General features: G+C 31.5%; 1 protein-coding gene across 1 annotated transcript in view; it reads right to left on the reverse strand.

Annotated features, from left to right (window-relative positions):
- The window catches only part of LOC143085640 (heat shock protein 75 kDa, mitochondrial-like), a 28755-nt gene extending 4691 nt beyond the window's left edge, over nucleotides 1-24064 (reverse strand). Inside the window, exons 1-13 of the mRNA XM_076262115.1 lie at nucleotides 23933-24064; nucleotides 16698-16853; nucleotides 15593-15675; nucleotides 14070-14219; nucleotides 13595-13666; nucleotides 10737-10900; nucleotides 9739-9848; nucleotides 4874-4947; nucleotides 3875-4034; nucleotides 3244-3357; nucleotides 2768-2837; nucleotides 2146-2293; nucleotides 1067-1194 (exon numbers count right to left, since the gene is read on the reverse strand). Coding sequence (XP_076118230.1) covers nucleotides 1067-1194; nucleotides 2146-2293; nucleotides 2768-2837; nucleotides 3244-3357; nucleotides 3875-4034; nucleotides 4874-4947; nucleotides 9739-9848; nucleotides 10737-10900; nucleotides 13595-13666; nucleotides 14070-14219; nucleotides 15593-15675; nucleotides 16698-16853; nucleotides 23933-24044 — 1541 coding nt within the window. The 5' untranslated portion in view covers nucleotides 24045-24064. The remainder of the gene's footprint in view (nucleotides 1-1066; nucleotides 1195-2145; nucleotides 2294-2767; nucleotides 2838-3243; nucleotides 3358-3874; nucleotides 4035-4873; nucleotides 4948-9738; nucleotides 9849-10736; nucleotides 10901-13594; nucleotides 13667-14069; nucleotides 14220-15592; nucleotides 15676-16697; nucleotides 16854-23932) is intronic.
- Between the last annotated feature and the right edge of the window lie 277 nt (nucleotides 24065-24341).

The following is a 24341-nucleotide window of genomic DNA, read 5'->3' on the forward strand; positions in this document are numbered from 1 at the left end:
CATAAATGTCCAATCAAGAAGGTACTTTTAAACTTTTTCAGAAGACTACATATATACAATAATCTTGATTCCAATTGTTATCTTTCTATCAAAGGGTTTGATTTAAGGTGACATTGTTTAATCATTTGTGCATTTGTTCTGCATAAAATCTTCGTTGAACTAAGGAATGATAAGGATAAATTCCTTATGACTGCATGAATAATTGTTTTTAAATGATAAAATATGTACATTAGAATATCAGTTCAATGATGCAGGGATCCAGTTAGCTTATAAAACATTTAAATCATGTGAGAAATTATTGTAAAGTAAACGAGTATTTCTTGTAATGGAAATGATATGGATCAAACGTATTGTACAGGTTTTAACTTTGATATGAATCAATGATTCACCATCAAGGCCATTGAAAAGTTTGACTTCATAAATAAGCACATAAACTAAGCTGTTTACCTAAAGTGGCAAAACCATATCTAAGAATAACATGTTAAGAGTGACCATTCCTTATTGTGTTTCCATGAATTGTATTTTTGTTGTTAGTGATAGGGGTAACCCACAGGCACTTGTCTCGGAAATTTTTTTTCCTATATACCTTATATTAAGGTATATAGGAAATTTTTTTTCTGAGACAAGTGCCTGTGGGGTAACCCCAGTTTTTTTTATGATCAATGCTTTTGAATGGGAACATAGGATTTGAAATAAATTTGATCTGTTTAATGAAATACCACATGCTTTTTTTGCATTTTACATTATTGTGTAGATTTTGTGTTATGAATTGAAACTATTTAGTATTGTGTTTCCATTTTGTTATATTTTTAAGATCTTACCTGTCCCCTATGTGCGGAAAGTCCTTATTGTTAAATCCTTCATTTGCTTAACTTTTTCATTGTGTTGTTTGTTCTTTCGATGCTTGAGGTAACAACATGGACAATATGTGTAATTCAACAAAATGTTACCATAAACTAGGAATAACCATGTCGTGCCAGACTTTCTATTAAGTTTTACTAATATAAAATATTTGCAGTTAACATAAGGATCATTTAATGTATCCGTTATCTCCTATTATGTATACCTTGGTGCAGACAGGTAGTATATATTTCTGGCACCAGCCTTCATTCTAGTTGCATAATCAGTCAAACTAACTACTTCACCAGGAGGTAACTTAGATGACTCAAATCTCAGCAATTTGGCTACTTCTTCCTATAACATCATACAACCATAAAACATTATCTAACTTTTAATTTAAAAACCTTATAAATAACTGGTGATCAACCTACACTGAAAATTCACTGGAGATACTTTGCATTCGTGAATAATTACATCGCATGTATGTTTCATTATAATACGTTATTTTGATTGGCTAACAGCAATCTTGCGTCCTTCTAAAATTGACATTCATTATACAATGAAACTTAACATTCATGATGACACGAGGTCCCACAATAAAGTGAACAGGTAAATTAAATAAAAACTTGATAGAAATCATGTTTTCATGATCCTAGCTAAAAAATGTAATTATAAGTATTAAATGCTTCTTTTAGTAATTTCATAGGGTTGTAAAAGCGTTGAACGTGCGCACATTTTTAGGATGAAGCACGAAATACAAACTCTACTTCTATCAAAGCTTTTACACCCCAATGAATTTACAAAAAGCAGCATTTAATTCTTCAAAAAATTGTTCAGTATGATATGAATATTTTTCAACTTTTGAATTCTTGGATATTCTATAAATATATCATTGACAAAGATACAGTTTATGCTAAAGCATTAGAGCTTATAATGCTCTAACTAACAACAAAATACAAACTTGACAAGCATTAATCATATCATTAAAGCTACAGAAATATATGACAAAGATACAGTTTATGCTAAGGGCTATTCCAGAAAAAAATGTAGGGGGGGGGGGGGGTTTGGAAGGCAGTTTTTGTCAGCACCTGCCACCCAGACAATTGTAATTGAGAATTATAGTGCATTGTGTGAAAAGTTGCTCTGATACCCATCACTCATGTATTATTAAGATAATGTGCCTTCCAACACTTTTCCTTATACAGGTAACAATTGTTTTGAAAACTTTCCTTTATAAAGTTATTGTTCTTTTGTAAAACTAATACTAATAACTGAAGTAAAATAAAGCAGAGAAATTGATCTAACCTTCTGTTCCTGTTCATGAGTGGTAATAATACCCTCTCTGAAGAATAGACCATAGTCTTCATAAAACTTCATATATTTTTCAGGATCCTTCTTTGATTGGTCCTGGAAGAACTTTAATAGCCTGGTAGTTAAAACTGTTCTTAGTTTTCTGTTAGGAAAGAAAAACATCTTTATTGTAGATAGTATTCAAATTCCATGTCAAATCATTTGGATTTACTGCTTAAGACAATTATCAGTGATAAAATATATGCAAAATAGTTACTTGCATTTCAATCTTTCTCATTATCAAATCAATAAATTTGAGAGTTGAAAGAGTCATGAAATTTTTAATAACCTGATGACACAGAGATATTTCTTCCCTGTTGTACTGTATAGGGCAAAAGTTGACATTACAATGGTAAAACTTCCACATATTCAAGGTCAATCTCCATTGAAATTATATATGCAAATTCTAATACAATAGTAAACCATATATCATTGACTTATTAGTTGTTCCCCTTAAAGCAATGTTGTCACAAAATTTTAAATTGTTGACAAGGAACAGCATGTTTAAGTCTCACTCTCGTCCTTTTTTTACCAGAGACAAAAACAAATAAAAAGTTATTAAAAGTTTTAAGTTTACCTGATGAGAGCACTGTCCTGCAGCAATTCCCTGCTCAAGTTCAATGGAATGTCTTCACTATCTACCACACCTATAAATACATACATTTGTCAGTGATTGTAAGAATATAAACCTTTAACAGCCAAATAGAAAGCATGATTATTATACAACCTTTTAATTTTTTAATACCTATTTTTTTCTAACAAAGCATGCTGATTATTTTAGAAAATTAAAGTTACAGTATTCGTATAAATATTAGGATTAATTAACTTACAATCTGAAGTTGAATTTATTAAATTACAATCTGAAGTTGAAGTTGTTCTCAAAATAACTCTGGTTGTGAAAAGACCTTTTGTTACATTTTCCAGTGTCTTTCAAAACGATCTTTGCAATGCATATGGTAATAAACGGAAGGGAAAAATGCATAGAAAATCTATCTTTTTTATAATTCAAAAGAGTCCATAAAACCATCTACTGTATTTCTACAATTTATATACCTTTGACAAATCTCAGCCACCTTGGCAAAACATTGTTAGCTTTAGACATGATCATGATTTTACGACAGTATAATGCAATCCCAACATCTGATTCTCGACTTAGATCAAAAGTAGCTAAAAAGAAAAGATAATTGAAATCATATTGAATCTTCATTTATGCATACTCCATTGCATTCTTGTAATGTTACATGTTTTTTAATGATCAGTATAAAAACAATACTGTGCTGTTCTTAGTTGAACAACAGGTCATTTTTTACTTTCAATTCATAATTTTCAGAACATTTTTTTATTTAATGGTAAACAATTTAAAGGTAATGTTTGTTCGGTAGGTACTTAATCACAATTCCCTAATGATAGCAGTGCTGATTGTCAATTATGAGAATTCAATTTGCCGAATAATTTGTGCAATATATAGCATCATCATAATCATAGTTTTCCAACCAATTGCTCAACATTGGAAAGGAAGTGATGATGCCCCTAATCCCACGAATGATGTTCACTAAAACCCGAGTTTTTGGTGGTAATGCATCTAACTCGAAAGTTGTCTATTCTACATAAACATGAAATTCAGAGACCCAGAAAATTACCAGAATGAAATCTGGAATGACAATTATTTGTGACAATTACTTACGTTTGTGGTCGGGTACATAAAACAATGCCCTTATGTTAAGTGGAGCATCTATCTTATATTGTAAATGGTATTTAGGTGAGTCATATAAATTAGTGGTAAATCTGTAGAATTCATGGTGCATATCTTCTGTAATGTCTTTTTGATCCATCATCCAAAGTGCCTATAAATAAATTTAGACAATTATTACGTTTTGTAATAAGTTAAGCAGCATTAAAAAACCTGTTATGGTGTTCTTTTATTTGTCTTTGTATATCATTAGGCTTTACTATTTAGTCCCTTTTTGGAAATAGATGGCACGGTATTTATAGACTTTTGGCGTGCCATGGTATTTATACATCCTGCCATTTGTGTTGTGGTCATTTTTTGTATTCTTGCCTTTAATTTTTGTGAAATGTCAAAAAATATCAAACTTGAATGGTTGGATTGCATAGATTGACAGATAACAATGGAGAATGGTCTATAACTTCTACACCATTTCGTTACTGGTGGAAAGTTGTCTCATTGGCAATCATACCACATCTACTTGTTTTTATATACTGAAAATTTAAATATATGGAAATATAAAAAGGGCCAATGGGAAAAATTGTAAAACAACTTCATAATAGAAGGTGTACACCCTCAATGGCAAAGTGTGAGAATTTCCAACCATCAGGGTTGTAATCACAAGTTATTACCAATCGTTTGAGTTGAGTTGAAAACTGTATGAGGGGTTGAATACACAAAACTGGTACAATCTTAATATTTTGCTAAAAATGACAAAAAAGTCTGGGAAAATTGTTAAATAATCGAACTAAAATTCTAGTTCATATAAGCAGATGCACATGTGTACAATTTTTCTGTGAATTTTCAAAGATCTTGGTTGAATATTGTAGGATTTTTACACAAAACTGTTAAAGTCTTAAATTGGAAATATTTAATCTTATGCTTCGATTTATCAACCTAAGCAATACACATTTTACTTGGTTTGTCCCCAAGACAGTTTTGTAGTATAGGCTTTACCTGAACTATATTTGCTCTGCGTCCATTTAGAAAAATTGGTACTACAAGAAAATTACTGTACTTTTTAATAACATCTGAAATATATATAAAACATAAGGTAAAATGTACTTGATTAAAATTAATGAACTAATAAGTATTTCATTCATATATGACATTGGCTTTAAAATCATCACGAAAATGACAAAATAATTACTTGGCTTATATTCAACTATCATTTTTAATATCTAATATACATATTATTCATCTTTCTGCATCAAAATCTCTAATGAAATAAAGTGTGATCTTGCTGAAATCAAGAACTTTTTTTTCCTTCAGATATGGCATGCTTGAATAAGAAAAGCTCTGTTTCTTAAAGAAATTTGAAGTTAAAAATTAAACTAAAGCTTATTAATAATTCTGTTTTCTCCCATTCACACTTTTGATGGTGAACAAGTTGAAAAATAGATGCCTCTATTGTTCAGCTTTAAGTCATTTCTTAATATCGATAAGATGATTTTCTCTTAATAGAAATCTCTGCAATTACAGTAGACTCCACCTAATCGGATATCGGCTAAACGAATATATATCGGCTATTGTAATATTATTTCAAAACACCAAACCCTTCCCTATGTTGTGAAACTGAAATGGTATTTGGTTAAACCTCAATCTTTAATAATGATTTCTCAGGAAATCTCATTCCTTAAGTATTATTTCTGTTTGCCCAATTTGTGTAAAGGTATGACAGACCTGGTAAAGCACATTTTAGTCTTGTTTAATTTATTAATCAACGTTTTCGGTAGAGTTTACTGTGTTGACACATTTTCCGCCAAACCGTAGTTCCATGTTTAGTGCAAGAGTTGTCGTTCTTTTCACAACAAAGAAGTTATTTCTGAAATACGGGATTTAATTCCGGGTGTGCTTATTGAAATATTGTTATTATGGAATAAAACTACTTATTGTATATAATTAATGGTCATGCATATTTGTCAGTGTAATGATCGCGTATACGAGATCCGCGAAATGTAAGTAATTACGGGAAATAGTCCGTGATAATGACATCTTGGTTGCGAACGTAAACAACTTGGTAAGTTGAAATTTAACTGTCCCAGAGATCGGATGTGTTTCGTTCTCCTAACCTATTTATTTCACGTTTGGCATTGTGAATTTATATAAGAAGTAAAGTTAAGCTATTTTAGCATTTATTTACACATCTTCAGGTATTAATTGTGTAAAGAGACGGTGAATTCCGTTACACATTGTATTTGACGGTGGCGTTTTTGCCGTGAAACTATTTTAGCCCAACCCTGGCCTAAGTTTGGAATTGTTCATTTTATTATTGAAACGTATATTTATTGCTATTTGTTATTTTTGTCTAAACACTGACATTATGCAGGTTCTTTAACTTGGTTTAAATTGTGTGAATTATATATTGACTTTGAAGAATTGAAATTAATATTCCTGCATAATAAATTATTTTATTTAGAACTCTGTGTTAATTTGCAGCCTTGTCTACTATTCCGCTCGGTAGTTACATTTTTACAACATTGGTGGCAGCGGTGGGATTATTTTGTGAAATTGGGTACTGACACATCTTGTGATGCCACATACAAGGACCAATCTTATATAGTTACAGAAGTAGTAGAATCAATAATAGAAATCAGGGAAGATAGTGGGGAGTTTAATATAACAGATACTTCATGTCAAACTGAAGAAACCTTTATAACCTTCAGAGAGCTTAAGGCTGAAGTAAATATTATGAAAGGCAGTCACCAGGCTGAGCTAAATAGATTTGGGGACTATATTGCCCGTTTAGAGAAAAGATTGAAAATGAAGGAAGAGGAGATAAAGTCAGCAGAAAGAAAATTAAGGAAGAATGAAGAAGGAAGCAGGAAGCAATTAAAAGAAAAGGATGACTTGATTAGGACACTAGAAAGGAAACTCAGACACAAAGATAATGAAGTGGAAGTGTTGAGGAGAAAGCTAAGAGTGGACGAGTTTGATTCAGAGGAAGAGAAAGAAAATGAGATGCCTAGGAAAAAGCTAAAAGGATATGTAGTCAAAAAATTGTTTTAGACAATATCTTAATTTTTATTTAAATGTCATATTTATGCATTTGTTACTGTTGTTGACAAAATTGGTTTCCGTAATCTTTACAAAAATTAGAAAATTAATTTTAGGATAATCTATAGATATTGAATGAAATTAGGTTTCATTTGGAGCTGTAATAATTTACCTTTTTTATTGATTCCTAATTTTGAATACCAATTTTGTCTTTACTTTGTCAAATATTTTAGTGTTTTAAAGGAGGTGAAGTCCTCAAACACTTTTCATTGTTATTGTGTATATATAGATTTTATGTAATGCTTAAAGGAGAAGAAGTTCTCAGCGTCAAACCTATTCAATGATATGTGGGTTGTTTTTTTTTTTATGGATATTATTATGTTCAATAAGCATACTATTCTAATTTTTGTTAATTGAGTTATAGAATTTCGGGGACGAAATGTATTCTTCAAGGGGGGTAGTGTTGTGAAACTGAAATGGTATTTGGTTAAACCTCAATCTTTAATAATGATTTCTCAGGAAATCTCATTCCTTAAGTATTATTTCTGTTTGCCCAATTTGTGTAAAGGTATGACAGACCTGGTAAAGCACATTTTAGTCTTGTTTAATTTATTAATCAACGTTTTCGGTAGAGTTTACTGTGTTGACACATTTTCCGCCAAACCGTAGTTCCATGTTTAGTGCAAGAGTTGTCGTTCTTTTCACAACAAAGAAGTTATTTCTGAAATACGGGATTTAATTCTGGGTGTGCTTATTGAAATATTGTTATTATGGAATAAAACTACTTATTGTATATAATTAATGGTCATGCATATTTGTCAGTGTAATGATCGCGTATACGAGATCCGCGAAATGTAAGTAATTACGGGAAATAGTCCGTGATAATGACATCTTGGTTGCGAACGTAAACAACTTGGTAAGTTGAAATTTAACTGTCCCAGAGATCGGATGTGTTTCGTTCTCCTAACCTATTTATTTCACGTTTGGCATTGTGAATTTATATAAGAAGTAAAGTTAAGCTATTTTAGCATTTATTTACACATCTTCAGGTATTAATTGTGTAAAGAGACGGTGAATTCCGTTACACATTGTATTTGACGGTGGCGTTTTTGCCGTGAAACTATTTTAGCCCAACCCTGGCCTAAGTTTGGAATTGTTCATTTTATTATTGAAACGTATATTTATTGCTATTTGTTATTTTTGTCTAAACACTGACATTATGTAGGTTCTTTGACTTGGTTTAAATTGTGTGAATTATATATTGACTTTGAAGAATTGAAATTAATATTCCTGCATAATAAATTATTTTATTTAGAACTCTGTGTTAATTTGCAGCCTTGTCTACTATTCCGCTCGGTAGTTACATTTTTACAACACCTATATGTTTAATGTTAATTTTATCGTGTAATTGAATATCGGATATAAGAATATATCGGCAAATCAGATAAGAATATTCAGGTAATTTTTTTAAAAACCATGTCTTTATTCATTGTTTTCCTTTTCATGTGAATAGACAACTTTCGAGTTCGATGCATTTCCGTCAAAAACTCTGGTTTTAGTGAACGTCATTTGTGCGTTTAGGCGCGTCGTCACTTCCTTTCCAACGTTGAGCAAGTGGTTGGAAAACTATAATTCTATATTGTACGAATTATTCGGCAAATTGAATTCTCAAAATTGACAATCAGCATTGTTGTCATAAGGGAATTGTCATTAAGTACCTACAGAACAACCATTATTTCTTGTTTATCCTGCACAATGACGATCACTAAGACGCTTGATGAACGTAAATAGTGCAGGGATACAGGCGACCCCCTTTATCTGGTAAATGACGTCATAAAGGCACGTATAATTGACGAGTTTTTTCCGGTGACGGATGAACTCGAAAGTGGTCTATTAGATGCCCTTTTACTTCAAATGGTTTGAATCTATTTATAAATTATACAAGTCTAACAAGACTCAGTTGACAAGAGCAGTGTGTTGCTGTTGGGAGAATTTTGATTACAACTATAAATGCTCATAGAATGAGAAATATAATCTAAACTAAATGTACCTCCTTCTGAATAATTTATTGCAATATAAATATAAATCCCTTTTGACAAGAGAAATCTGACCTTTGTCAGAAATATTTTTTTCACAAGTGCAAAGGTAATCACGTGTGGCGGCCATATTGGTTTGTTTACAAATTTGTGAAGAAGTCTCTAGAACCATGACCTAAACATAAATAACATAAGCTTTATGCAATACTATCAATCATGATTATTATCATCAATTTAAAATTTGATTATTTAATGAAATAAAATTATAACAATTATGATTTTAGATTAGAGATTCTACACAGACATGCTTTGATCTATTTATCATGTTTATAGCCAAATTAGTTTACCTGTACATTTAATGGATATTAATTTGTTTATTAAACAAATAAAGACAAACTATGGATGGAAGATAATAATTCATATAAATATTTCAGGACATTTGATTTATTTTAATAAATATAGGATTTCAAAACTGCAAGTGCAAACAAATTTAATGATTTCATAATCAGCTGATATTTTTTACGCAAACATCATGGTGATGTAACTGATAAAAATCACTCCATCAATCCTCCAGCCCTTTCACATATCAAGCAATTGACAGGGTTAGTAACATCCCAGGATCAGACCTATCATAGATGTAAAATACATCTATAGATCTACTTATTATAGCAGAATATTCAAATCAATGAATATATATTCATCATCTAATTGAATATATCGGGTAATCAGATATTTTTAGCTGACATTTTGGCCAGAGTCTACTGTACTGTATTAAAGTAAACATGTTACCGTTAACAATATTTTCTTTAGAATAATCATAGCAGTCTCCTTTCAGATGTAGTACAATTTTTGTCCCTCTGTCAACAGCCTCAGCTTCTGAAAGTTCATAGGATCCAGTTCTACAAAAGCATAATAATATTTGTGTGTTAGTTTAAAAATCATTTTACTTTTTTCAGGCCACTTCAGAATGTTTAGAGGTATATTAGATTATAAATAACTTTTATACTCAGCAAGTCTAATAAATTTTGATCAAAAAGTTAAAGGGTTATAAAAAATAGCAAGTTCAGACTATTTGACTCTCATTTGTAACATTTTTTTTTATGTTTGTATAATATTTTGTTGCTAGGGATGTATAAATACCCACATAATAAAAAAATTGTTCTGCTTTGAATTGAGCTGATGATTTAAGTCCTTTTCAACTGATTTTTATAGTTTTTTCTTATGTTGTGCTGTTTCACCACTGTCCCAGTTTAGAAGAGGGTGTAAAACAGCTCACAAAAAAGTTTAACACCACAACATTCTTAAAAATAAGTGCCTGTCCCAAGTCAGGTGCCTGTAGTTTAGTGGTTTTTGTTGGTTCATGTCTGTTTTTTGTAAATTGTTGGTTATAAATTAGGCTGTTACTTTTCTCAATTGAACTGTTGCATATTTTTAATGTTGAGGCCTTTGATAGCTGACTATACAGTTGGTTTTTTTTCCATTGTTGAAGGTTGCCTTGAATTGCTGACATTCACTTCATTTGGACTTTGGTGAATAGTTGTCTTATTAGCAATCATACCACATCTCCTTATCTTTATATGTATAGCCTTTAGTTTTCTTGCTCGATTTATTTCACAATTTTCATGTCAGGGCCTTTTATAGCTACCTAAATGGTACGGTGTTTTTCTCATTGTTGAAGGATGTACAATTGCCTATAACTGCTTACATTTATTTCATTTGAACTCTGGTGGATAATTGTGACATAACTTCAGATACATGAAAATAAAAGTTCAGTATAAAATATTTACCCATCTGATGACCACTTATAAGCAGGAGAGTCAGGATGATATGTTTTAGAATACACTTCCACTTTTGAAGCAACCATGAATGAGGAATAAAATCCCACACCAAACTGACCAATGATATTACTGGCTACATCACTGCTTCCTTGGTCCACATTCTCTAGAAAGGCCTACAAAAGATAACAATATATTGGTTCCTTTTTTATAAGATGCTTTTTTATTACAGATCAACCTACCTATAAAAGTGAGTTTGTTGTGTCACAGAGAAAAAAGAAATACACTCAATTTTCCTTCTTTTGAGTCAATAGACAATTACATTTTAACTCATTGTAATTCTCAAATGCTTTTCGGCCTAGCCACAATCAGATGTGCATTTTGTGTTTCACATGAAGTCAAAAATGAGTATCACCTCAGGGAAAAACTCTTTTGATATTTTGGTTCAAACACTGGAAGCATTTATATAATTACATGCAGTTTTTGAAAGAAATATTTAATATTTTTATTAAATAAATGGTGTTTAAAAACTGTATGATTTTCTTTAATGGTTGCCTTCAAGACATGGTCACCAGTGACAGATTTTTGGTCAATGACAAAGACAACAAAATATGTTTAGAACTATTGAATATCAAACATTTTAATTGAAAAAAAAATAACAAGAACATGTTTGACTCACAGTTATTTCAAACAACAGTAGCTTTCTTTGATCATTAATCTTATCTGATAAAACTGTATCTAAAATTATCTATAAATAACAAAACTTCCAAAAGAACCCTTTCTTTTGGTGTATAGAACATTAAAATAACTTGATGCATATTCTTACAATAAACAATCAAACTTAGCAATACAATTTATATGTTTTGTCTACGGACAAGACATTGTATTCATATTTAATGAAATGCATTATTAAAACCTAATTTTGATATAGCTGAAAGTGTTATCTTGAAAAAAAAAAACATACATTTTATCAGGTTTATCTATCAAATGATGCTTAACTTCGAGGAAAATGGAAACAAATACATTTTGATAATGTCTACGGACAAGACATTTTATTGATATTCAATTAAATGCTTTCAAAGATGATTGTTAAAGTTAAGATTAAAAGTTACTAATTAAGTTTTAAGCGGTGTTTTTTAATTTTGGAAAATATAAAAATGTACCCATAATTCTTTACATATCTCAATAATTTATTGATTAAGCCAAAATGAAGACACATTCTTTTAACTGAAATCCATATATCTGACTGTTTAAAACAATCAAACTATTATTAAAACTCAATTTTGACATAGTAGAATGTGTTCTCTTGAAAAAATAACATACATTTTACCTATCAAATTAGGCTGAACTCAAGGAAATTGGATACAAATATATTGTGGTAATGTCTACGGACAAGACAATTTCAGTTAAAAAAAAAATCTGTTAGAATTAATTGTGACTATATTTATGTTGAAAATACTGAGTTTTAATTTGAATAGATAACTTTCATCACCTATAAATAAGATTTAAGTTCCATAGCAGACAAATAATTGAATTTAATACTTGTTATGTACAAGTGTCTTGTCCGTAGACACTTCCTCATCTGCTGTTAATACTGAAATGCAAAAGATAAAGTTAGAGAGAGAGAAATACTTTTTCTTCATTTGATTTAGTTAATCTTTTAAGGTATGCAGCAACTGGAATATACAATACTGAAGTAAAATAAGGTATGCTTTTTATGACTGATAATCTGACACTTTTTAAAATCCACTCCTCACAAAAATTGAGATCACTTAAATTACCATTTATTTATTAAAAATAAGACATTTCTAAGTTTAAACAACACATAGGACTAATTAAGACCCATAAAGCCAAGCAATATTGATAAAAAGACATGTCTACGGACAAGACATTCTGACATATTTTTGAATTTTTTCCTCTATTAATAGATGGTAGAAAAAATTTTTAGTAGTGTTTTCATATCTACAAAAGAACAGGAACTTAGCAATGCAACATTAATGTAATTATGCTTCCAGTTTACTAGGGAATGCATGTCTATGGACAAGACATTTTTTCACTTTATTTGTATATCCAACTTTGATGGCATATATCTCCAGCTAGGGTACTGCAATTTTGATAAATGAGGTAGTTTTTGATAATGTATATACTAGAAGAGAAAACAAAACACATAATAGCATAAATTTAATTTATTTTTCTCTTTTATCACTACACTGAGCAAGCTAAAAACAAAAGTACAAAATTTCATAACAAGCGCATAGTATTCAACTTTTTATCATAACTTTGTAACCACTGAAGATTTTTTGTTGCAACAAACAGTAAAAGAAAGATGAATAAATTGTCTATAGCAATGAACCAATAATGTAGTTCAAATAAAGTTCACTTATTAACTATCAATTTGTAAAAACAGCGAAATTTTAAATTAAACAACATGCCCATTATCAGCGTGTATTTTAGTGTTTTTTTTCAAAACGGTAACACCTATACATGATATTTGATATTCATTGTGAAGCCCTACATTCTCTTCTTCAGTTCAAAGATGTATTACTTATGTAAAGTTTATCTTCTTGTCTTTACAAGCCTATAACATAGACCCAATATGAAATGCACATCTGATCTTGGCTAGGCCGTTTTATATAAACTACTAATTCAAATGATTTTAATTGATGAATTAACAACACATGAATAAGGTGACAGGATAACAATTTCTAAAATTAAGACTGGCATTTTGATTTCTACTTATAATGTTGCTGTCTCGTTGATGTATACTCTATGTCTTCTTTTAATTCATACACATAAAATTATGAATTAACAGTGGTTGAAATACATTAAAGTTTAAGTAAAAATCTTTTTTTATTGTCAGGTATACCAACCTTAGAACCAGACCTTGCTATCGTACCCAAGTTTTCAATTATTTCTTCTTTGGTCATGCCAACTCCAGTATCCTGAAATGAAGAGAACAAGTGAACAAAACTATTTTACTTTATAATTTTGGAAATTCATTCAATTTATTTGAGTCTCGATATATATCATCTCTTCCATGTAATTTTTTAACTAAGTAAGTTAAATTGAGTATGGAAAACAGGAGGTTCAAAAAGATCAGAGTTAATGTTAGTTTCTAAAAACACTAATATCAAGTGTAACTTTTACTCTTTTGTGCTTTACCATTTTTTTTTATTTTGACAAGAAATTATTCATATTAAATCACCAACTATGTCTGCTAGTGCTGAGTGGTAGTTTATAACCATGTGGACTGGTTTTTGTTGTTAAAATCTGTTCTTTTCACAATGGTCTACCCTATGTATAACCTTGAAGTCACAAATGACTGGCTATCATGATTAACCATACCTGTATAGTTAATGTTTTCTTTTCCTCGTCAGTAGCTATATGAATCTCTAAAGATAGATCGTCTGTAATGGCTTCTTGTTTTGTCACCTGTATATATCGTAACTTCTCCAAAGCATCACTGGCATTAGATATCAATTCTCTAATGAACACCTGAAAAATAAATTATTCTTTAGTATTTAGAGTAGGTTTTTCTATGTGAGTTGGAATTTGAAGAAAAAACGCATATATGTCTGACGAAAGGTGATATTCACTATGCTAAATTTATATCACATGCTTTTACATGAAAAGTGTTTGATTTACAATTGGTCTTGATATTTGAATAATTGTTATTAAAACTTATTTTTCTCTCTTGTGGGAATAAAACAATCTCTATCATTTGTTTTGGTAAATATGTGGTTTAATTGAGTTTTGAAAAAAATTGATATTCACAGAGGCCAACAACGGAAACTTGACATTATACCTGTTGCTATATATTCATATTTTCTTATGAAGGTAGAATAATTTCCCTTAATTTTCTCAAAACAATTACTTGAACATTAGTTTTCTTTCATGAAAATCCCTAAATTTACAAGTTTTGGGTTGTCAAAACATGCCTTTTAACAATTTTTCTCTTTTCAGCTCATAATTTTGAAGATAACAGACAAATGAGATTTTAATTGTCCATGAAATTACACTGAAATGATTAGCAAAGGTATCTGCAAGGACAGACAATTGAAAATTCTATTTGAGAAAAGAAGTCATAAGAAATATGAGGAAGAAAAAAGATACAACTTTTTTACTTGTTACAAAAAAATATGAGTGTCTAAGGGACATAACTAAGCCAATAAAATAAATTACCTGTACAAGTGAATAAAATACACTTGTATAAGTATCTTACAATTTTACTAATATAAGTATTATACTATTTACTTCTTACAGTGAATAAAAATAACTTGTATCAGTAGTGCCCCTTACTGCCTGTTTGATTCATGAAATAAATCTAACCCTGTCTTTGACAATGTATTTGTATTTATACTGCACTCGTTCTATTTGAGCAGTCAAAATGCGTTGACTGTATATTTCTATGTCATATACAGTCACTGACCCGATATCACTTTTGCTCATGAATATTTAAATAGAAATTGCCAAAATAATATTGAATTATTCATACGACCTCTTCAACCTGTTCTTGTTACAAATGCATACAACGATGCGTGGAACGACTCAACATTGTTTCTTTTGCAATTATTGGAAAAAACATATCTAATTTGTTAATATTTTTTGTTTGCAACCTATAAATCATTATGTTTTATGCTTATGTTTGATATTTAAGTCCATACTCAAAACGATATCGTTCACCATCGAGTGTTGGTTTAAACAGATACAGCCTCGCATTTCCCCGTTTCTAAGCCTCATCCTTATATCGTTGATATGTCAAGTCAATGCACTATTATTGTCTATATATATTACTACCTCTATTAATGTCTACTTGTATAAATAGTACCCCTGACTGCCTGTTTGACAATGTATTTCTATATTTTTACCTCTTTTTCTGAGTATAGAGATCGAGCAACAATGTCCAATAACTTCCTCGTCTCTGCTTGGAATTCATGTTTATCTGATGGCCCTGTCAACAAAAACAAGTTCATCTTATAATTCATTCATATAACTGAAGATTCATTTATTTTCATATACATGTTCTGTGGATAAGCTTATTTTCATGGGCATCAATTTTTGTGAGGAAAACTCTCATTTTTTCATGAATGGTTGATTTTGTTGTTTTACTGGTCTCTGCATACACAAACTAAACATTACTTTTTTCATGGATATTTGATTTTATAGTTTTTCTGATCTATGCATACAAAAACTAATGAAAGACTATAAATTGGTTAAACATTTGAATTTGTAGTTTACCTGTTAAGTGTATCCAGGAAAACCACGGTATCCAACGAATAATAATGAATCCAAAGTAACAGATGATCATAACAATAATAATCATTTTCCTCAATTTTGCATATAAATTTTATACATGTTCTTATATTTCTACCCTTTTTTTTTTAAATAAATCATAAACTGAAACTATTTTGAGATACTTTTTAAAAACAACAAGTCTAAAGGGTTGATATAAAGCAAAGCACTTTGTGCTTTTCTCCTATTTTAAAGTAACATAGGCTTAAACAAGGTATAGCAGTGGCGGATCCAGAAATTTTCATAAGTGGGGGCCCTCTGACTGACCTAAGAGGGGCCCGCTCCAGTCACGCTTCAGTGATTCCCTATATAAGCAACCAATTTTTTTCCCAAAAAGGGGCCCCCCCCCTAAATCCGCCTCTGTATAGAACATGTAAATGTCATATAAAGAAAGAAGTATAATGTTGTTATGTTTTAAATCTTGGCTTGCAGTCATAAAAACTTTCAAGTACAATTATTGTACTAAGACACGGAAATCAAACAATCAGATTATCAAATTTGGCGTTTTAAACACACATTTTGTAGTCTATTACAGCTCTTAAGTAAAGATTAATGATAGAGGGCGGCGCTAAAATCTTAATTTGATAAAGGCTTGACTGACAAGAGGACGATACAATGAATGTTTAGTTTTTCCAACATGTGACCTCTTACAATATTCTGAACGACCTTCTATTATTTTACCTTTAGATCTTTCTGTATCTTTAATGATAGAATGATAATCCTCCTCTACCTCTGCTTCTTGAGTGTCCTCTGTATTGTAACATCTGGCTGTTGTAAATAATGATCTGGCATGAAGATGGGGATGCTTTACTTCATAAATAGGAATTGTATCTTTGCCTGCAACATTTGAAAAGCACAATTGAGTATTTTGATCAATTTCAGATTTATTTAAGTATTGGGTAATCACTAGATCATGTAGATATGGACTACATTGTAGTTCAGATTAAATCAAAAGATAAAATTGGGAAATCTACCGCTTGCCCGACTGCTCCCGTGTGGATGTATACAATTTTCCACTTTCGGATGTTTATACATTGTACTTGGAATAACCCGCTTTCATAATTCTCTGGCTTTTTCATAACTTTCAATAAATAAACACATGAAAAACGATCGGCAATCATTTAAATTTTCATCAGTTTTTTTTTTGTTTTTTTTATGGGGGGGGGGGGGGGGGGTTTGATATATAAATAATTCAAATACAGTTCTGCTATGCCTACTACAACAAGATATATGTCTTTGTCTAAACCAAGCAGCCGTGTAAAAAAGAAGAAATAGATAACTGCAAATTGAAATGTCAAGCAGATTTGAATGAAAGAATTTAAATTTTTACGACCAATTTCACTTGGCAATGATTCTTTTTGCACATCATGTTCAATCATTTTTTTTTTATTTCTGTATGATGTTTAAAAGCATGCATACATTTTGTAGAATGAGACTTACAACAAGTTCAAAATATGGAATGCTATGAATTATGAGCCTCAAAGGTATTGAAAAAGGCAAAAAAAAAACCACTTTTTTTAGACTAAAACAATGAATTGAAGAAATGAAGTATATTTTTTTAACTCTCATTGTCCTCATTAGTGTTTTGTAGATGATTACGTGAACAGGCCATATATTTAATTACAAATGTTGTTGGTGCAAAATCTCCCCCCTCATCTGTCACAGCTGAGGGGAAGATTTCCTTCTTTAAAGGTTTCAGAGGTTATAGCAGGCATGAGTTGGTAAAGTAAACGTATTTTTTGACACACGATTTTTAACAGATTTTATCTCTCTCATACAAAAATTCTATTAACTTTTATAAGGCAGAGAAGCTGGCACTTATGGGATATAAATTCAAAGGAAATAAAATTGATGTCGGACATGTAGTTACAATTTTTTTTGTTATTCTTGCTTAATTGCTTTTATAAAGCCATCTAACTGGTAGTGTGAAACTAGTCTAAATAATAATGACATTTTTGCAAGGATGTTTTTTTTCCTTTCTGTAATGCCTTATAATGACATCATAACACTTATGCCTTTTTTGTCTGAACTTTGAGACCAAATTTGCCATGAAATCTTTATTAACAGCTAGAATTCTTTGCATATTTACATATTGTTTGTTGGCCCAGAAATTTACATGTATCAAAAGTATTGAAAAAATAAGACATGTTTCCATTTGAGATGTGCAATGATCTACTTCTTGTTTAAAGTGGGTCTCATTGGGTCTAAGCGTGACACAGGATTGCAGACTTTTTGTAAGCGTGACACAAGAAAGTCAAATTTATTGTGCCGTGAAAAAGGGAAATGAAGTCTAGCGGGACACAGGAATTTACAAAAAAAACTAGATATCATTGAGATGGGAGCCATCTCTGTGGGCCCCGCTGTGAATAATGTGCATTAAAAAATTGTATCTTTACCATAGGACATGGGTTTGTCAACTGAAATCAAAGTTTTTGACCTTGACCTTTGACCTAGGAAGTTGTAAATAAATTATGACACACCCTTTGGTGTTGGTTTATAAACATGTCAAGTATAAACTTTGAAATGATAACGGTTCTCAAGATATAGAGCGGACACGATCTTTACCATAGGACATGGGGTTGTCAACTGAAACCAAAGTTTTTGACCTTGACCTTTGACCTAGGAAGTTGCACATAAATTATGACAAACCCTTTGGTGTTGGTTTATATACATTTCAGGTATAAACTTTAAAATGATAACGGTTCTCAAGATATATAGCGGACACAATCTTTACCATAGGACATGGGGTTGTCAACTGAAACCAAAGTTTTTGACCTTGAACTTTGCCCTAGGCAGTAGTTCATAAATTATGACACACCCTCTGGTGTTGGTTCATATACATGTCAAGTATAAACTTTGAAATCATAACGGTTCTCAAGATATAGAGCGGACACGATCTTCACCACAGGACACAGGGTTGTCAACTGAAACCAAAGTTTTTTGACCTTGACCTTTGACCTAGGAAGTTGTACATACATCATGACAAGCCCTCTGGTGGTGGTTAATAAACATGTAAAGTATAAAGTATGAAATCATAATGGTTCTCTAGATATGGAGCGGACACAAAGTGTTACGGACGGACGGACGGATGGACGGACGGACAGACTGATCACTATAGGGGACCCGCCTATGGCGGGGCCCTAATGAGAATTGCTTACGTATATAGTGTAAGAGGGATACGGGAATCTGACAACACAGTAAGCAGGATCCAGGATCAGAACCCCCCAATGAGACCTCCTTAAATGGTTTCCCTATTTCCCAAGATCCTTCTCACTTCTGTATAAAATACTAAATTCCGTGAAATTTGGCTGACCTGAAATTCATGATGATTAAAATCAAATGTTCCAGAAATATGGGTCCATTAAATTTCAATGAGTTTCCTATTCATATTCTTTGAAAATATTGGAAGAGAAGGATCTTGGGAAATCAAGATAATCATTTTAAACATGAAAAGATATGGAAAGTGCAAATTTTAAACATGTTAAAATACAAATTATAATATAAGAATAATACAGGTAATATATGAAGTTCATATACATTTTGGTGTACCTCGTGTACAGTCCGACTACAGTGTCAATGTGACATTAAAATCATGCATGTAAATGGCGAAAGTAAACAAAAGCTAGCTCCACCAGCCTAGTCTCATGTTATCATAAATAAATCTATTAGATGCCCCAACACTTTAACAATTGCACACGTTTATCTAAGACTATTTTCGATGTTTAAACGGCTTTTTGTACAATTGTTATGGTGAACCATAAATAGGACTGACAAGTTATTTACTAGTAACATGAAAGCCTAGTATAGCTGGGTACAAGTCAAATTGGCACCCATAGAAAAAGTCAAATCGGCACCTGGTTAAATCGGCACCTGGCCCGGGCCCCCCCTTTGGTGGGACAAATTTGGTTGATTATATAGGGAATCACAGAAGCATGACTCAAGCGGGCCCCCCCTTAGGTCAGTCAGCGGGCCCCCCTTAGGAAAAGTTCTGGATCCGCCACTGTTTATTCTTCAAATACTTCATAAGAAACAAAGAAGCCCTTACACAAGCTAATGTTTAACAATGAGACAATTAGAAGAAATAAAATGGAAAACTACGAGTCCCTTTCAATAATTCAAACTTTCATGCAAAATAATTTGCAATTTTTAAGGTGTTTTTTTCGGGAGAGTTTAAACAGCATTAAACCAACAATCCTGCAAAATGTTCAACTGTTAAAAAGTGCATAAAAAGTATCCAGTACCGTACCTCATATATCATCGCAAGGATTTGTATAGTGAGAACTATACAAATCCTTGATCATTGTATATATAATTAAAATACGCCTTAAGTTAAGAGAAAAATATGTATACATCAACTCCCAAAAATGTGAATAAGATTAAGTGAAGATTTCTGGACAACCCCTTCCTTATTTAGTCCAAATAAAAATGACATCTTGAAAGGCTATTATATTTTTTTTCTTTGACGCCTTACATCGTCGCAGGAAGGCGTCAAAGCAAAAATTTAAAATAGCCTTCCAAGACATCATAATTTTTTGGACTACTCCAGACTATGAATGAGTCGGATCGGAATAGTATGACCTCCTTGTGATTAGTAAATAATTTTGCAGATAAAGAAAATATTCTAAATTTATAATTGTTTTTTTCGTACATTTCCTTTTCAAACTTTTATGCAATCGTTAAAAAAAGCTAATCCAACTTTGTTTTGAAAGTTTCAAAGAATATGACAAGTGTTTCATTGATTCACCAAAAAACTCGTGCGTTTCTGCGAAAACAATCACGTGAGATTTTGCGTATGAAAGGGAGAGTAGATCCTTATGCGGTGCATTCCCGCATGTCAATTGCGAACTGACCCAATAATTTTATTATCACGACCAGTCCACTGGTACTGACATTATCAGCGAGTTCACTTCAAAGGAAAAATGCACTAATTACCGATAAAACTTGATATGATACTTGCTTCTTCCAGAAAATAGTGTGTTAAACCTGGTTTTATAGCTGGCTAAACTTCCCACTTGTATGTTGATTGTTTCGTTGTATTGACAAAAATGGGCGAGCAACCCAAACTGACATAACAGATTAATATGACAATGATTTTGGTCTAGCAGCCAAATTGTGCAGGCATACATCAAAGACATACAACACAACTGACTATAAAATTCTAACAAACAAAAAAGTAAATCTAACACAGATGTCAATAAACAAGTTGAAGTTGATACACAATTTAACAATGACGTCATCAAAAGAGTTTTTGTAGCTGATATCGAAATTGATAAAGACGTCGACAAAACAGTTTGTGTCCTTGATACATGTAGTACATTTTTATACAAACTATAGTTTACACTTTTCCGATAAGTACAAAATAAGTTAAACATAGACACAAGAGTAATTAAAATGTAAACAGCACTGTAGAAACATCTTTCGTCAGAATTTCACCACTGGGTCCACCTGCACAAGGAACGTCCAAAGTCAATAACAATGAATAAGTACCATGTCAAAAGTCATTCGACCAAAAGAAACATGATTGCACGTACACAAATAAAAGGAAAACTGAAAAGTGAATAAAAAGATACACTATTTCAGCGCATAGTATCTATAACTCATGACCATTATTATTTGTGCCACCCAATTCCAGAGATGCCGCTTTCGGCAAAGGCCTAGTTCCTCCATATGAGCCATCGTATCAGTCTAAAGGACTACACTCACGGCGAATTCAACTTTTTTTGTGATTAAAAAAAAAGATCACCGAATTCAGCTGACTTAATTGATATTCAGCGGGATGTTTTGAATTATTTTCGAAGATAGAACTTGATTGTGTCCACCTATAAATGGCATTGACAGAAAGGCAAAACTAGTAGTTATTTTCTGTCTATATCTATAATTATCAGACGTGTTTATGGATATATAGATACTTCTTTATTCATAATGACATTTTAACATTTCAATATGTTAAACATAGGTGCCGAATTGACTATATAAAGTGCCGATTTAACCAGGTGCCAATTTGACTAGGTGCCGATTTGACTATACTGAGTGACGATTTGACCAGGTGCTGATTTAACAACCAGGTGCCGATTTGACTAGAATTCCTATAGCTAGGGTTAGGCCAAAATAAATAAATAGTGTGTTCCGGTTTCCCGACCCTACCTCCGTTTCTGCTGCCGACCCTAAACATTTTATTGACAAAAATAAAAAAATATCAAAAATCCGGATTTTTCGTTCTATCCGGATCCGACTCTTCGTTTAGAAAACTATCTTCAAAACGTTTGATAGCAATGACCAATACAGATAAGTCAAGCGTTTTAAGAACCTAGATTTTAAATAAACAAGCATGGCTTTGAACAACCATGCAGCATATTGGCTGTCAAATATGCAAAATGAAATCACATGGTTGCAAAATATTTAAGAGTAAAATGTGTTCAATTTACTGTTAAAATCCAGTGACTTGGTAAAAATCCTAGGATTTTTCAAAATAAACTGCACACTGCTAGAAAACAAAGAAATAGTCGTGTCAACGTCAAATACGTTAGTAAAGTAATACAAATAGACAGGAAATACTAAAAATTGATGACAAGGGGGCAGAAAATGTGAAAAAAAGAAATAGAAAGCTTTCTCCAGTAGGCAGACATGGTGTATGATTCATGTTCATTTATAAATGAATCTGCCCCTGCACCATGTCTACTTTTTATTCTTTTAAATTTTCTCAGGCTGGTCCCACAACAGTTTATAAGGAAAAGAAGAAGAAAGAGAAGGAAAAAAAATCATGTCCTATTAAAATATCTACATTTTTTTTCCATAAATTTAATAAGAAAGATTCTCACTTTTCTCAAAACCTGAAATTTTAACAATATTGTCAGAACCCCACTCATCAAGATTAAATTCTGTCAACAAGTCAAACATCATAACACATCTGTTCATTGAAAATGAGGGTGCAAGAGTACTACCCCTCGAACAATCATAATAAGTTGCTGCTTAGCATCAATTTTCAGTGTTTTTACTACTAAAAAAAGGGGTAGGAATCTGTTCCCACATGTATACCCTGTGTGACAGAAAACAGAAAAATAAAAAAGCTGTAGATTTTAGTACTATTATCAAAGAAGCATGCAGGCTCAACAAATGATTTCATTTGGAACCTTTTTCTGCTGTCATCGATAGAAAAAAATAAAAAGTTTTCATAAAATAAAATGTTTTACCTAGAGTGGGGCGCTCATATTCACCGTGGACACAATTTTGCCGTTTTATGATTTTGAGGTGTAAAAACTTCAAAGGATGGTTGAAAGGGAAGAAATATGCCGTTAAATTATATTTTTATAACAAATATGATTATTTTTGAAAAGGAGACTAAATTTCGGCACTTACGGCAAAGGACCGAAAAATGGACAACGATTTTCAGCCAATTTCCTGAATGAAAAAAACGATTTCAAAGAAGCATTCCTTAGTAATTCTTTGACTGATTGCCCTAAATTTCAGTTTTTTACACCTTTCAAATGTCTGCTATTCGTCTATAATGAAATTTATTTGATAAATATTGTTTAAAGCTGCAGTTATTTGGTTTTAAACAGATATGTAAAAACGGCGAATATGTGTCCCCCGTTTACAAAAAAATAGGAAATTTCATACACCCTTTAATCCAACTTTTCAGATGATTTTACTCAAAACAAACACGTTTTCAAGCTAAGAATATTTTGCATTTGAAGTTATCTTCATATAGAAATATCTGTATACTTCAAAAACATAAAGACCTAAACATAAGCTGAAGAAAACATGGAAAGATATGGCGAAAATGATCACCCCACTCTACCTAATTTTTTTCGGGGTGAAATAGGAAACACACTATTTATTTATTTTGGCCTTAATCAAATCTATTAACAGTTAGTAACTAATTGAGAGAACTGTGCCATTGCAAATGAGTTTTTTACCTATGCGAATAACTGAAAATTGCTTTGTGTTCTTAAAATAACGACTTGAACGTGTGAATCGACCAATGTTTTGTAATCTTTGAAGGACACACGACCTCATGGAGGCTGCCATGATGAAATATTTCGTGTATAATATTGGTTCCGAACTCGGAAACAAAACTTCCGGAATTTACCAAAAAACAAATCAGATATCAAAAGTTCAAGTTGTTGATTATGTGTATTGTCTGTACACTTATGAAGTTATGTGTATTTATGTCTCTGCCTACAATAAAATTGTAAAATCTAGATATATCATTGTTACTTGCAAAATTTCTAAATTTGCAAATAATTTTTTTACTTAGTGTATACTGAGACTACTATTAACGTGTTATAGTAGTCTCAGGTGTATAGTATACCGCTTTGTAATGTC

The sequence above is a fragment of the Mytilus galloprovincialis genome, chromosome 8 (genome assembly GCF_965363235.1).
Source record: "Mytilus galloprovincialis chromosome 8, xbMytGall1.hap1.1, whole genome shotgun sequence".
Lineage (NCBI taxonomy): Eukaryota > Metazoa > Mollusca > Bivalvia > Mytilida > Mytilidae > Mytilus > Mytilus galloprovincialis.